Raw genomic sequence first — 16,329 nt, 5'->3', positions numbered from 1 at the left:
TTTTTGGTTTTTCGCGACAGGGTTTCTCTGTGGCTTTGGAGCCTGTCCTGGAACTAGCTCTGTAGACCAGGCTGGTCTCGAACTCACAGAGATTCACCTGCCTCTGCCTCCCGAGTGCTGGGATTAAAGGCATGCACCACCATTGCCCGGCTTGGATCATTTTTATTAAAATGCTGGCTTTAAGATTAAGGTGCATATTTATTTGTTTCAGGTAGTGTCTCTAACTAGTTGAGGCTGGCTTTTAACTCTCAATCTTCCTGTGCCACCATACAAGTACTGGATTAACAGGTATGTATTTTCATGAGTCTGGCTATTTCTCTTCCATTTAGAGACTACTTCATAACTGTCTATAGCCAAACCTAGTTAGTCATTTAATACTGTGTAAGGTGCCTATTTATTATTAAGACAAAATGTTAATAAATCACCTATGGATCCATTCTTGCTTTTTCAATGTTTTTATTAGAAAAGGTGTTTACAGGCCTTTAGACCAAGTAATATGTTAAGTTACACATATTTCTAAATATGGAAACATGTTATTTCCTTAAAAACCAGAGACTACATATTCAAGGTTTACAATCATATTCCTGCCTTATCAGCACTTTTTATTTCTTTGTACTATCTTTATCAATTTAGAAGTTATGTATTATTCCTGCATTATAAAAACAATTATGTTTTTCTTCATTTTGTATAGTAATGTAGCATTGGGAATACTTCTACTTTCTACCTTTGTATTTATTTTGTTCTTATTTGAGCTAGTAGTTTATTTTTATTGATGTGCTTAGGGTTATCAATGTTCCTCTCCTCCCTGCTCTGAGCTGCAACCTACAGATTAGGATTACGATAATTTAGCACTTTTTAGAGTGCTACATCTTGGTGGGTCAAAGTATTTACAATGCAAGCCTGAGGACCTGAGCTTGACATAACGTAGGAGAGAACTGATATCACAAAGTTGTCCTCTGACCCCCATATAATATGTATGCACATAAACACACAACTAACTGAATTTTAAAAATTGTAATTTGAAGCTAGGCTTGGTGGCACAGGTCTTTAATCCCAGCAATTGGAAGTCAGAGGCAGGTGGATCTCTGTACAAAGTGAGTTCCAGGACAGTCAGGGCTATTACACAGAGAAACCCTGCCTCAAAAAACCAAAGCCAAACAAAATATCCAAATCCCCCAAACAACAACAACAACAACAACAACAACAACAACAACAACAACAACAACAGATATTTATAATCGTATTTTCCTCTAAACCCCCATGAAGCCTTTTACTAATGAAAGACACACTTTTGAATGTGTAATAAGAGTTCAAGACTTCCTGTCTAATCTGAAAAGCTCTCATGTACCTTTCCTATCAATTTCTACTTTTGTTCTAGAGTTCTGTTTTTATAAATGCAGGCTGAGAATTCTTTATCTTTTTTTTTTTTTTTTTAATGAGACAGGGTTTTTTTTTTTTGTTGTTGTTGTTTGTTTTTTGTTTTTTTGTGACCCTGGCCATCCTGGAACTCTGTAAACCAGGCTTACCTCATATTCAGAGATTTACCTGCTGGGCTTAAAGTTGTTTATCACCTTGTCCAGAGGGTATTCTTTGTCTTAAATGCTTCAGAAGAAGCCTTTAATTCACAAAAGGGAATATATCATATGGTATAGGTTAAAAGTATTTTTTTAAAATGCTTGGGAGCAAATCAAAACAACTCTGATATTCCATCTTACACATGTAAGAATGGCCAATATCAAAAACACTGATGACAAATTATGCTGGAGAGGTTGTGGGGAAAAGGAAACACTTCTCCATTGTTGGTGGGAATGCAAGCTGGTACAGCCCCTTTGGATGTCAGTGAGGCAATTTCTCAGAAAATTAGGAAACAACCTTCCTCAAGATCCAGTAATACCACTTTTGGGTATATATCCAAAGGATGCTCAATCATACCACAAGGACATGTGCTCAACTATGTTTATAGCTTTGTTTGTCATAGCCAGAACCTGAAACAACCTAAATGGCCCTCAATTGAAGAATGGATAAGGAAAATGTGGTACATTTACACAATGGAGTACTACACAGCAGAAAAAAATAACGACAGCTTGAATTTTGCAGGAAAATAGATGGAGCTAGAAAACATTATTTTGAGTGAGGTAACCCAGACACAGAAAGACAATTATTACATCACTCATAGGTGGTTTTTAAACAGAAAGCAAAGAAAGCCAGCCTACAAACCACAATCCCAGAGAATTTAGACAACAATGAGGACACTAAGACTTACATAGATCCATAGATCTAATCTACATGGGAAGTAGAATATAAAAAGACAAGATCTCCTGAGTAAATTGGGAGCATGGGGACCTTGGGGGAGGGTTGGAGAGGGGAGGGGAAAGGCAGGGAGGGGAAAAGAGAAAAGTGTAGAGCTCAATAAATATCAATAAAAGAGAGAGAGGAGAGAGGGGGGGAGGGAGAGGGGAAAATGCTTGGGAGAATAAGAATTTTAAATATAAAAGCAGGCATTGATCTCATTTGCCCTGCTACAGTTTCTAAAATAGCTGGGGTTACAGGTCTGTGCAGTTTCAAATGTGGTCTCACTCAGTAGCCCAGGCTGGCCTTGGGCTAATCTTTCTAGACTTTGGGTGTGAATACCACACCTAGATTATTTACCCCTTTTTCCTGAAAGACAAAGTCAGATTAGATAGTTAAAGCTGGACTTTACCTTGAAATCTCTGCCTTTTCCTTTAAGTGTTGGTGTTACAGCTGAATATCACTGTGCACCAGTCTTTACATAGAAGTATTCTTATTTTTGGCCTGGAGAGATGGCTCAGAGGTTAAAGGCTAGGCTCACAACCAAAAATATAAGAAGTATTCTTATTTTCATTACACCTATGTTTTTCTTTTTTTGGAGACAGGGTCTCACCAGGTAGCCTGTTTAGCCTGGAAGTAGCTAGTAAACTAAGCTGGCCTTGAACTCCCAAGCATCCTTCTGCCTCTGCCTCCTAAATGCTGGGATTAAAGGTATGACAACTTTTCTGGCCCCCTTTTTAAGAATTTATTTTTATTTTATTTTATGAGTGTTTTGTTTGTATGAATGCCTGTCTACTACTTGTGTCTCTGGTGCCTGTGGAGTTCAAAAGAGGGTGCTGGATCCCTTGGAACTAGGTGACAGAGGGGCTGTGAGCAACCAGGTAGGTTACTAGAAGAGCAGCCAGTGCTTTTTTTAAATTTTGTTTTTTTTCAAGATAGGGTTTCTCAGATTGGACCTGGTTGTCCTGGAACTAGCTCTTGTAGACCAGGCTCAAACTCACAGAGATTCTTTGCCTCCTGAGGACTGGGATGAAAGGCGCATGTAAACACCGAACAGCTAACAACACTGGTAAGCCACTTTCTCTCCAGCTACTACATCTACATTTTGACTGTGTACTATCACTTCAGAGGGTGGGGCAAGCCATTAGTTAACTGTAGAGGCCAGGCAGTGGAGGCACACGCCTTTAATCACAGCACTTGGGAGGAAGATCAGCAGTTCAAGGCCAACCTGGAACACAAGAGTGAACCAGGAGGTGGTGGCTCCAGCCTTTAATCCCAGCACTAGGGAAGTGGAAACAGGAATTTAAGGCAGGTAAAAACAGGATCACCCCCAGTCAGTCTAAGAATTCCTAGAGACAGGATTTCCCCAATTTAGCCTGAGACTTTGTAGTGGGAAGCGGCTGGCAGCTCTGCTTCTTTGATCTTTCAGCTTTCACCCTAAATATCTGACTTGACTTAGGGTTTTTACTGTTAAGACTAATTAGGATTATGCTTCAAGTGATCATCACATCTCTGGATGGAGGCTTACAGAAACCCTATGAAAAGATTAAGACTTGATTCTCACCCCATATTTCAGATGAAGAGAATGACACTTAAGGTGAGTTGCTAGCACATATAAATGATATTACAATTACTGCAGAAAGTTCTATTAGATATCAACGAATGATTCTATACCCACCCTTCAACTATGAGGAGAAAATCAAGGTATCTGATGCTGTCCCACAAGGCCACAGGGCTTGACAGTGGCAAAATTGCAACTCAAGCCTCTTCTAACAGTGTTCCCCTGACTATCACTGCCCCTGTTTCTTACATTCAGGGTTTATTCAAGCAGATTTATAGCCTTTAACTTTTCATTATGCTTTCTAGCAAAGCCAGAAGAGAAACTATAAATTCGTGGCATGGGGGGGGGGCCTTAATAAAAAAGCTTAAGAAATATTAAGTTCTTGGCTGGAGATGTAGTGTAATAGTGCTCGGCACACATGAGGTTCTGGGTTCACTCATCATCACTACATAAACTGGATATGCTGGCCCACGCCTATGAATCACAGCAAGCTGCAGGCCAGGAAGGGATATTTGAGACCCTACCTCAAAACAAAAATAAAAAATTCCATGACAATCTAAAAGTAAAATATGCATCTTTATATTATTATTAAGGTACTAAGGATACCCTATTAGGTATACCTATTAGAAGATAAATCTAATCTAAGCTTGTAAATACAATCTTTTCTGTCTTTGTGATTTTTACTGTCATGTATTTGAAACCCCGAGACAAAGGATAACTTATAGTCTTTGAATTTTATGTGGAAGGCTAATTCTCCTGTTGTTTTTGTGAAATGGGGGTTTTTACTGTACAGCCCTGTATACGCTGCCCCTCGGGTGGTGGGATTAGAGAGGCAAACACCACTATCTCTGGCCTAGGCAGATATGGAAACAATTTTAAAGATGAAAAGGTGAGAAATAAGGAGCAATACAAAACAGTCGATTTCTCTAATTTTAGAATGTGGTTATTCAGATCACTCCTGGCTTTCAGTAATTTAGTACTTTAATGGATATGACATTAACACACAGTTTTTTATTCATAAACTACAATAATGTTTTAGTTTGAATTCTGTGTTTTAACACAATTTAAAATAATCTGCTTTACTTTTATTTACAAAAGTAACTAAGGGACAAGAAGGAGCATCTGGGTATCGGGAAAAGACCAAGATAATAAGATCCGTGTATATAGCCAGTCATAAAAATACAGTGATGCCCTCTTCAAAAACAAAACCAGTTGTTCCTGTCTAGTATGTTTAGAATGCAAATGCTTCCAAAGTCAGTCAAATTACGTCATGACGGCTCATGTTTAAAGTTAGCAGAAAAAAACAACTTAGAACTCTATAGTGACTCAAATTTCGAAGATGTGAGTAAAGAGCTCCGCAAATTTTCACAGCTAGGATTCAAATCTACATTAAACTTTAGTGACTAGCCCTGCGAGAGGACACTGTATGCTGAAGTTCACAGAAAGTTACAAAATGGCTAAAAACCTTGGCTCACCAGAAGACATTATCAACAGACACTTATTCAAGACAGCTTTTGCCCTAATCTGCAATGCATTTGCAATCCTTGAATATGGGGTTCTATATAAATAGAAGCTACTTGGTATTCAGAGGAGGTGGTGCAAAAACAGCTATTTTCTTTCTAAACACTCTTTGGTACTGAGGTAAACAGTCTGAAACAGAAGAGCAAAGCAACAGTCTCTATCATAGGTTGGAAAAGAGAAACAAGTTTGCTTTAACAGTATCAGGAGCTACTGGAAGTTAAGCACATCAGTGGGTGCCAATCTGTGCCTGCAAGTGAACTACGAAGGGACAAATTCTGGTGCATATTAATGCTGGGAGGACTAAAAATACTTAAAACTCAAAAGTAAACATTAAAGTGCTATAAACATTTTCAGTCTCATATAAGATATAATTGTAAGGGGGGAAAAAGATGGCTCAGTAGGTAAAGGTGCTTTCTGCCAACCCTGATGACCTCAACCTGTCTTCTGACCTATACACACACAATGTAGTATGCCCTACCCCATAAATAAATTAATGTTAAAAAAGTGCATCTTTGACGTTTGGGAGGGGACACGGGTTTGCAAAGACCACAAGTCAAACTGATGGGAAGGAAGAGTTCTGATTATTTGTCTTCCAGGTATTGCCTTTGTCAGCGTCAGTACTATTTCTTCCCCAGGTCCGATTTTAGGAAAAGTGATTCAGGCAACAGGCAAATGTACAATGATAGTACTAAGGAAAGAAATGGGGTTAAAATCACTCATCTCAAAAAGGAACACTAGCGAGACAGTCATAAAGTCCCCACGTAGCAATAGTCTGGCTTCCGGGAGAAAAGTACCAACCATGTTCAGCCATGTAAGTAGCACACTTACAACTGACCCAGCAAAGGTTTCAGTTGGCCTTCACTATCTCTTAACACCCCCCCCCCCCCCCGCACTTCCCTGCTCTTCTTTCCCGGCACACAAAATATAGGCCAATGAGCAGTGGGTGGGTGAGGAGGATGTGGGAACAAATTTGAGAAGTAAAAAAGGGAGCAACTTAACCAGGGCATGAATGAGACTGAGGGTCTAGCACGGGCAAACGAACAGGTAGCAGAAAGACTGGAAATAACGGAAGGTGCCTTCCTCGGCTGCAGCGCCTGTTCTACGTGTGTAGTTTAAGTAGAGGTCAGACTACCTACCACTTGTCGGAAGCCGGACAGGGGCGGCTGCTTTGGGTGACTTCTAGTGTCTCTTCCGACTCTGAAATGTTAGGATTTCTAGTTCACAAAGGAGACCGTGAAGATGATGGAAGTCCATCGACTTGGAACTCTTCTGAAGCAGCAGCCTTGGCTCCCCAACACCACTCCTACGTCTCCCTCCCACACGTGCCCACCCCGCCCCCTTTCAATAGCAGCACCTCCACGTGCAAAATGCCTCCCGGCACTGGCCCCACTCTAGTGGGCTCCTTCCCCTGCAGAGCCCTGAAACTCCGTCTGCGCCTGCCCCCACACCCCAGAGAAGTGAGGACACCACTCTCCCACCCTTGGCAGCTAAAAAAGGAAAAGTCTCCCATCTAGACTTTCTCCTCAGCCAGAACGGGGCTGGGGACGGGCAGAGAAAAACTTTCTTCTCATATATATTTTTTTTTCCTTTCCCAGAGATTTGAGAGAACCCCCAAGTCAGAGGTTGAGGGGGGAGGGGAACCCCTTGAACGTTAAACGGCCAGTAGGGGGAGGGGAGCTCTGGAGACGGAGGGGGCGTGGGAAGAAGAAACAGCCCCGCGAGCGGGGTCCCGGAGTGGCAGGCGTCCCCCCACAACCTGGCACACAAAGCGGCTGCTGCGCTCGGCTCTCACCAGATCCTTTGTGTTTTCCATCAGGGCCTCATGGGTAGGGGCCGTCCGTGCTCCCCGAGCCCGCGGCGCCCCCTCCCCCCCCGAGCAGGGGGCGGGCGCCTCTCCCCGGGACTGTGGTGACTACAGGGGGGGACCCCCGGCTGGGTCCGGGCCAGTGGCGGTAGTGGCAGCCCCCGGATTTCCCCCCTTTAACTCGGGTGGCCCCAGGATATCAACAACATTAGCATAGCCCTCCCTCCCCAGCGCGCCTGCGCCGTGACCCGCGCCCCGATTGGCCCACTTCCCCACGTACCCTCCTCTCTCCCCTCCAGCGTGGGACCCTCTGCAGGCTCCGTACTCCAAGGACCGTACCAAAACCAGCAGGCGATGAGGTAATGCGGGCTCGCGGCAAGGCGCGGGGCCCAGAGTCAGCAGGAAGAGGAGTTTCTGTCAGCCGCTTTCATTTCTACCCTGGCCTTCTTGAGTCCCTTCCAATATGTTGCCTCTGAGAAGTTGTGTTGGGAAAATTTTCCACTCCAGTCACGCCGCTTCCCCCTACACCCGGAAGATCGGCCTTCCCAGAGGAACTCCCACACGGGGAGGGGCTGCCGGGCTGAGTGCGAGTGACGTAGCGCGTGAGTGGCGGTCACGTGGCTCGAGGCGGCGCAGGCTCCTTCCGGCTCCCTGGGGCTGGGCCGCGGCGGTAAGCCAGACGCCCTGGCACATGCGCAGTGGTGCTCCACGTGAACGTCTGCGTTTCTCCTCAGCCCTGGGGATGCCGCCGGAACGCAGGAGCCGGACGAAAGCAGAGCGGAGAGCCGGCACAATGCCGGGGAGGCAAGCCCGACCCGGGAGCGGCGGCACGCCCCGAAAGGCCGCCCGTTCATCCCAACGGGCACCGCAGGCCGGGCAGCGGGCGGCCCCTAGAGCGGTCACGGCGGCGGCGGCGGCGGCGGCGGCGGAGGAGGAGGAGAGCCGGCTTCGGCAGCGGAACCGCCTGGTGCTCGAGGACGACAAGCCAGCCGCCGAGCGGTGTCTGGAGCAGCTGGTCTTCGGCGACGTCGAGGAAGACGAGGACGCGCTGCTGCGGAGGCTACGGAGCTCACGGGTGAGGGAGGCCCGCTCGGTGAGCGGGCACACGCTCCGGGCCGGGCGCGCGGCGGGAGGCGAGGCCCCGGGGGCGGAGCCTGGGGGACCTGCGGCGGCGGGCGCCCAGGTGGGAGGGACCGGCGACCGCGGGCGCCGAGGGGCACCGTGGCGCCTCCGGCGTTGGGCCGCGGGCTGGCGAGGGCGGAGACGCTGCCTTTCTCCGCCCCAAAGGGGCCGCGGCGCTCCGCAGCCAGCAGGCGCTCCAACCGCTGGCTTGGTCTGCGAGAAGGCCGCCTGCAGCTGGATTCGGGAGCTTCGCGTTCTCATACCGTCTGCTGGAACCGCACTGGTGGCCGGCGAATCACCTGTCGCGATTCCGTTTCGTGGATGGAGCCAATACGTGGGCAGAAGGCGTAAATCTGCGTTTTAATAGTTTCCTCGTGTGATGCACACCTCCCAGTTTTTGGGAATGATCGGTGTATTCGTCTCTTTTATTTTTTGGATGCTTACTTTTCGTAGAAATTACAAATCCTTCGTGATTGATAAATTTTGCGCTGTCATCACTAATGTTCTATACTTGGCCCGTCGCCTAAGGTATTCTAGGCACTGGAGGGAGATACAGCAATGGAGAACTCCAACCAAAACCCCTGCTGTCTTATAGCTTGGGTATAAGAAAACAAGCTTGTGTATAGGAAAACAAGATGAGGGAGCCCAGTAGTAAAGTTAAAGTATGTTGGTGGAGAGGAAAACTTAAAACATTTGGGAAAGGGAGTTAAATTTATGTAGAGGCGTTTTTTAGATAGGGTGGCAAAATGCCTCAGTGTCAGCATTTGTTGAATAATCTGAGCTTTTGTGTGGGGGCTTCAATGGGAGGATGTAGCAGGCTCCTTTGGGAGGATGGAGAATAGTTAGTTACCTTCTGAGTTGTGTGTTGGGCCTGTATCAGAAAGGAGACCTTGGTGGATTTTAGTGCAGGTGGATACTGTGGTTGACTCCTTGGACGCTGGAATGAGCTCAGCTCATTTCCAGGGGATTTTATTTTGGGAGGAGGCGGGGGCTAGCTTAGGATTGAGTGGTATGAAGTTCTGAGGAGGTTGAGACCTAGCACACAGAACAAGAGAGCCTCCTTAGGATGGGAGAGATGGATTCCAGATGGCCCTGGATTCTGCCACAGTTGAAGTTGAGATGTTTATTCTTTCGCTGTCCACTTACCTTTTTCCCTGGTCTATTGTGGTCTTTTCCTTCCAGTGTGCTTGTCTCTCGGTGGCTGTACCATCCTGTCTCTCTTGTCCCCCTGGTGGTTCCGATCTCCCTTCCTGCCTTCTTCAGCGTGTGCTATGGTCCTATTCCACTGCATTATTTCATCAGGAGAGCAGACATTCTACAAGCCTTCTTAAGTCTAAGGTGTGGGTGTCTGCCACCACCCCGTAGGAAAGTCGCAGTGACTTGAAGATGGTGTGTCTCCATAGGGTCAACGGCAAGGAAGCTCGGGTGACTCTGAAGTGGAAGATGAAGCAAAAGATAATCTTCCGACTCAGAAGAAGCCAGTTTGGGTGGATGAAGATGACGAAGATGAGGAAATGTAAGTTACCCATTTCTTTCAGAACCTCTCTGGGCACTTTAAGAGTTAACTTGTAGATTTTTACAAAGCACTGTCTTGAAAAGTATGATTATATGAAGGACGAAAGAACATTTGGAAGCACAGGAAAAAGGTGGTTGGTAATTCTGCATCTGAGAGAAAGGTGCTGTTAGATTGATAGTTTTCTGTTCTCTGTGTGCCGGATAGTCAGTGGAGTTAGAGCTTAGCTTGCCTTCGGGATGGGATGGGATGGTTCCAGACTACCATGGACAAGTTTGGAATCTACTCCTCATTTGTAAAATGAGTGTCAGAATAATGACTGAAGCAGAAGGCCATTTGGACTAAATTATGCATATAGAATTTTTAGCTTGGTGCCTGAAACTCAGTGAAGACTTCACGTAAAGCTAGCACACTGTTGCGTGAGCGCATACTGCCTGCTCGGTTTAGTAGTTTCACTTTTTACTATCTCAGGTGCTATTTGAAGCATGGCACCTCACCTTTGAAAAAGACCTCTATAGATAGCTTTAAGTGGCTGTGTTGTCCTTTGTATGAGTCAAATAAAAATTTATTGGCCAAATAAATTTTCTATGTTTCATTGTAAGAATGCTGACATAAAAATCTTCATGAAAAAACTTTTGTGTTTCTAATTAATTTCTTAAAGATTTTTGAAGGTAAGTACTCTTTGAGCAGAGACTACATGTATTTTTAAGGTTATCGGTAAATACTGCCAGATTGCATAAAGGATCATCTTCCTCATGTAAAGTGTGGATTTAAGGGCCTTTTTGTTTGTTTTATTTTAATCAGTGAGTGTTGTTTTGCACACTTTCTTAGTTTCATGGTAGGAAAATAACCCTACTAAAATTGTGTTGAGGGAAATTGATATAGTTACGTGTATTATATGTGTTCTTTATTATTTTTGTTTTTTAGAGATCTTAGTGTCTCAGATTTCTTACATACTAAGAATTTCAAACTTTTATTTGCTAGAGGTTGAACCCAGGGTCTGCATGCTGAGCATATACTTTGCTGTTGAGTGTTATCCCTTCCTCTTGAGCCTCCAAGTCATACTTACAGTGTGTTTTCTTTCATCTTTTTTATGCACAGAGATTTTCAATTTTCAGATAGTTCAGACTTTGAGTCTTTTCAAATTTTATTTTTGTTTTTTAACAGTAAAAGGTCCTTTATTAGAAAGTCTGTTGTTTGCCTATAAAGTACAGGCAGTATTTGATGGTTTGCTCTTAGTGCATTTGAGTTGCCTGGGATGTTTTGGAGAGTGATCCGAAGTGTATCTAGATAATTCAGGATGTGTTTACTTAAATATTAGTTCTCCAGAGCATATGAGAGACTCAGGAGGAAGAATGGACAACACACCAAATGGAAGTATTTGAAACACACATCTTGCAGTTTAACTTCACTGTTTAGTAAATGTTTCTTCAGAATACTAAAGGCATCATCATTTTATTATGGTTCTTTGCAAATCATTAACAATATGCTTGTTCTGTGCTTCGTAGAGTTGACATGGTGAACAATCGGTTTCGGAAAGATATTATGAAAAATGCCAGCGAAAGTAAGCTCTCAAAAGATAAGCTTCAAAAGAGACTTAAAGAGGAGTAAGTATCCCTTTTCCTGTGATTTATCAAGAGGTGTATTATCAGACATTTGTTTCTCTTTAGAATAGCTTTTCGGATAGTCACATCTGTACCATGAAAAGGTAGTCATTACTTGCTTGGTGACTTTGTGTAAGTATTTATGGCAGGGAATACAACAAAGATAATTTGTAGTGGGAAAAAAAACCCCAATATCTTGAAATGCTACCACTTAAATATAGTAAGTATTACTGGATCATTCATTTGTATGTAAGTCAACTCTATCAAAACCCTTTTCCCCAAGACAGGGCTCTCATTGTGTAACCTCATCTAACCTCAAGACGAGCTTCTCCTGCCCTTGCCTACTGTACTGGAGTTACTGGTAAGCACTACTATGCTTGCCTTTCTCTGGAATATGAAAAATATGAGAAACATAAGTATCCATTATCATTGGGTTCAATTAAAAAAACCAACAAAAGGACCTTTCACCCTAGTTAGTTTTATTTGAGTATTTGTATTTTCAGGATCTGTCTGAGAGTTAGATATGGATAATTCTACACTAACCACCTGGATTCCTCAGTGTGATCAGTCACCATAGATTAAGATTTTCCTGCGTGTTTAGTGTCATGTCAAGGAAACTAGTAGCTGGCCAGTCAATACTAAGTACTCTTGACTAATAATCTAAACAAGCATACTTATTCCTTTTTTTTTTAACATGATACTGGTTTCACTACTTTTTTTATTTAAAAAAATAATTTTTTTTTAAGATTTATTTATTATGCCTACAGTATTCTCAGTATTCTCTCTGCATGTATGCCTGCAAGCCAGAAGAGGGCACCAGATCTCATTACAGATGGTTGTGAGCCACCATGTGGTTGCTGGGAATTGAACTCAGGACCTTTGAAAAAGCAGGCAGTGCTCTTGACCACTGAGCTATCTCTCCAACCCTAAAAAATAATTCTTACTGTGTGTGAGAGGTCAGCAGATAGCTTTCTGACTCAGTTCTCTCCTTCCTCCATATGGGTTTTAGGGATTTCATTTATGTCATTAGGCTTGGTGGTGAGTACTATTACTTCTGATAGCCAGCCCAAATGATTGCCCACCCCAGGCCCTTACAGCCCAGACTGGTCTCAGACTGACTATATAGCTGAAGATGATCTTGAATGTTGATCCTTCTGCCTCTGTTTTCTAAGTGATGGGATTGCAGGTGTGTGGTACTACACCTGTTTTTGTGTGGTACTGGAGAATTGAGCTCAGGGCCCTGTGCATATTAGAACTTTAATAATTAAATTTGAAATATGGTGCTTTTTTATTCATTTTAAATTTTGTCTTTGTGTGACAGGGTCTTTCTGTGTGATCCTGGCTATCTTGGAGCTTGCTATGTAGACTAGGCTGGCCTCTCAGCCTCCCAAGTACTGGGATTAATGTGTGCTACCATGCCCGCCCTACTTAGCATTTTATTTATTCATTTATGTATGTATGTATTTATTTATTTGTATTGCTATTATTGCGTTATATATTTTTCTCTGCTACCCTCCTATCCTCTCCCCTCTTCTACCCTCACTCATGATCCCCATGCTCCAATTTTACTCAGGAGATCTTGTCTTTTTTTATTCCCATGTAGATTAGATCCATGTATGTCTCTTTTAGGGTCCTCTTTGTTGTCTAGGTTCTCTGGGATCTCTTTAGTGTTTTATAGAAGTCGTGGGGATTGAAACTTGAGGGCTTGCTAGATAAGTGCTATACTGCTGTATTCCTGCTCTCTCCTTCCCCTTTATTTTGATACAGGATCTTCCTGCATTGACCAAGACGGCCCCTTGTTTGAATTCTTTCTGTTGTGCTGGCAGGCTTCAAACTTAATATCCTCTTCCCCTAGCCTCCCATGCATTTATGATTACAGGCCTGTATCATTGGGCCTGAATGAGACTGATGAAATTTTGTATATTCTAGTTATTTTCAGACATATTCTTTTTAGACATGTTCTTCATGTAACTCTATATTCTGGCATTGGTTTATAACCAAAAACAAACTACATAATTCCAAAAATTTAGGATGAACAATACGAGCAAACAGGATAGTCATATACTTGGATGTAAAGTTAACAAATATACATTGAGGTACACCGTATCCAGTGTTGGTTTTTGGTGGGCAGAGGTTTCTGGGTTTCCAAACTGAGAGCTTGGGCCCATTCTGTGTGAATAAAAATCCTAATTTTGGAACAGATTCTGTATGTACTCTAAAGGGTGCCCAGAACTATACAGAGTCTGAACACTGAGCAGAGTTACCACAACATTTTTGTTTTTTCTCTCAGATTCCAGCATGCCATGGGAGGAGTACCTGATTGGGCAGAGCCTGGACACAAGCGGAGAAAATCTTCAGATGGTGAGTGTTGATGTCTGTAAGCTAGTACGCCTCTTTCTTTGCTTTGTTTTTATTGGCATTTCCCCAGACTTTTTAAAATGTAGTGTTTTAAATAAACTTCCCTTGTTTTTGTTGACTTTCCAGTCCGACATTCTCTGAGGGAAGATGTTTTTGATAAGCAAAGGCTTATTTAATCGGGTTGAGTGTCCCTAGTCTGATACTTGTTTTAGAATCTGAAACTTCTGGAGCACTGGCTTTTTGAAGCCAGGAATGAGAAATTCTACACTATGAAACTGTTTCATGCTCCCAGTTATCAGAAGTATCATTAAAATCATCTTCAGGCAACATATAAAAGGTATAAAACAAATAAAGGTTCATGTTTAGCATTGGATCATTTCTGAGTCACCTTATCACATACGTGCAGGTACTCTGAGTCTGTTCCAGAGCATCTCTGATCTAAGCCTTTCAGACCAGAGTAGTCAGCCTTGGTGCCTTACCTCCTGTGAGGAAGATAGAGGGTGAATGGATTGTTTCTGTCTGTACAGGACTGTATTTTATGACATAGGATTAAGAAAAATGAGTAATACTTGGTTCAGAGCCCCTTCTGAAGACACCTGTAACTAATCTAGCTGTTCAACAGAAATGGGATGCCTGTCAGTGGAGCAGATGTCAGATCAAGTCCAGATGATAACATAAAAAACTGCAAGTTTTAAGATTAGCTTGTGTTATTAAATATTTTCTACTTTTTAGACCTTCTGAGTTTAAATATTGTAAGTGCAGGTGGCTTCGTCAAGATAGGATTTGTGTGCATGGTTATTAAATTTAGAATTAACATTTAAAACCAGTTATGTAGCCTCATACTTATTTAGGAAGCTCTTAATATCTTTTTATCTGGAAATGAAACATGATAACTCATGCATGCTTCAGACAGGATTTTGTCGGTAACTCTGAGCCTCTGGAGTACTGGGATTTAAAGACTCAGGCCATTTGAATTTTTCCTGTATTATAGTCTGGATGTTTTTGGATCTGTCAGTTAATGTTGGGACACTGTTAAAAATACTCATTCAGAGGCTAAATTTTAATTACTGTGTTTTTTAGTTCTAGAATTTCCATATGGTTTTTTGTTTTGTTTTATTGGGGACAGAGTCTCATGTAGCTTATGCTGGCGCTGAACTCAGATGGCTGATGGCAGCCAGTTCTCTCTTTTCACCAGTGGGGCCTGCGTGTCAAACTGGTTGTTAGGCTTGATGGCAAGTGCCTTTACCCACTTGACCATTCTGTTATTCTTCATTGAGTTGCTTATACACAGTTGACTGGCATTGATCTTTCCTTTTCATGTGTAATGTTAAGCTATATACCTGTTTACCCTGTTGTTAATTTTGCTATAATTGTGAGTCACCCTTTTTAAGTGAAATGCTGGCTTTATTTTATTGCTCTCCTTTCATCTTACTAACCATCTGTGTGAGTTTTCTTCCCAGTCAAGCTTTAATTTTAACATATATATATATATATATAAAGTGCTGTGTCATCTTTTTTCTTTCATTGTTTTGAATTTACCATTTTCAGCTTAAAAAGAAATTGAAGTTGTGAAGCTAGGGTGGGAGTTAGATTTGGAAAGAGAGAAGTTTGGGTTAGGAAATGGCCTTCTGTTTGATTCTAAAGATTAGCCTTGTGGGTTTATTTATTTAACTTAGATGAAAGTGAAAGTGAAGAGGATGAAGATGATTTGTTGCAAAGGACTGGGAATTTCATATCCACATCCACTTCTCTTCCAAGAGGAATTTTGAAGGTGAGAGTTGTTGAGATTGGACCTATCCAGTTACTGACCTGTGAAATCCATCCTGCTTCCTAAGTTGTGCACGTAGAGATGCTGCTTGTATGTGGGGCTAGTGTTTGATTGTCATTTTGCTTTAATAAATATTTGCTAGATTTTTCTTTTGCAGAAATGATGGAGCACTCCTTAAGTATGTCCTACTTAAGTTCTTCTAGGGATCCTGTTTGGTTTCATTTCCATTGGCAGTAATCTCTTGTTGATGTCATCTCAATCAGCCTGCTTCAGTGGTAACATGACTGTGCTCTCCACATCCACTGTACCTCACCCTGTGAACTATTCTTGACATAGTAATACTAGAGGGAGCTTTTATTTACTTACCTGTATATGTTGAGTATGTAAATGGGAGAGTAGGTACCTAAGGAGTCCCACCAGAAGAGGGCATTCTATCATTGGAGCTGGAGTTATAGGTGGTGGCTATGAGCTGTTTGATATGGGTGCTGGATCTTAGATTTGAACTTGAATCGTCTGTAGGAGTACTGTGTATTCTTAACCACTGAGCCATTTCCCCAGCCCCTAGAGGGAGCTTTTAAAAACAGATTCTGGTCATATCACTTTTACTTGCTTTTTAAACTCTCTTGTGTTTCTTACCATAGTCTCCAGTGTCCTTTGTGTTTTTTTCTTATACCCACAGCATTAGCTTCATCTCGACCTCCTTTATCTTGTTATTCAGGCCCACCCAGGCCTTTGTGTTTCTTAAACTTACAGGATTCTTTGTTGCCGCGCCCCCCCCCCCCCCCCCCC

The 16,329-nt window shown here is 42.8% G+C and overlaps 2 protein-coding genes across 9 annotated transcripts in view; one reads left to right on the top strand and one right to left on the bottom strand.

Annotated features, from left to right (window-relative positions):
- Mbtd1 (mbt domain containing 1) overlaps nt 1–7,554 on the bottom strand; it is a 63,868-nt gene extending 56,314 nt beyond the window's left edge. For 5 of the 8 annotated variants that reach the window (XM_026780146.1, XM_026780151.1, XM_026780149.1 and 2 more), the window contains exons 1-2: nt 7,164–7,386; nt 6,508–6,568 (exon numbers count right to left, since the gene is read on the bottom strand). The gene's annotated coding sequence lies outside the window, so the exon portion shown is untranslated. Of the gene's footprint in view, nt 1–6,507; nt 6,569–7,163; nt 7,387–7,455 lie in introns of those variants that run through there. The other 3 variants (XM_026780153.1, XM_026780148.1, XM_026780147.1) reach the window with 3 other exon arrangements.
- A 65-nt stretch (nt 7,555–7,619) lies between these two features.
- The window catches only part of Utp18 (UTP18, small subunit processome component), a 25,511-nt gene continuing 16,801 nt past the window's right edge, over nt 7,620–16,329 (top strand). The window contains exons 1-5 of the mRNA XM_013347553.2: nt 7,620–8,250; nt 9,701–9,813; nt 11,319–11,417; nt 13,705–13,775; nt 15,449–15,543. Coding sequence (XP_013203007.2) covers nt 7,639–8,250; nt 9,701–9,813; nt 11,319–11,417; nt 13,705–13,775; nt 15,449–15,543 — 990 coding nt within the window. The 5' untranslated portion in view covers nt 7,620–7,638. The remainder of the gene's footprint in view (nt 8,251–9,700; nt 9,814–11,318; nt 11,418–13,704; nt 13,776–15,448; nt 15,544–16,329) is intronic.

This window comes from Microtus ochrogaster, chromosome 7 (assembly GCF_000317375.1).
Source record: "Microtus ochrogaster isolate Prairie Vole_2 chromosome 7, MicOch1.0, whole genome shotgun sequence".
Classification (NCBI taxonomy): Eukaryota; Metazoa; Chordata; class Mammalia; order Rodentia; family Cricetidae; genus Microtus; species Microtus ochrogaster.
Note: the sequence above shows the minus strand (reverse complement) of the source record. Positions and strands in the feature narration are given on the sequence as shown.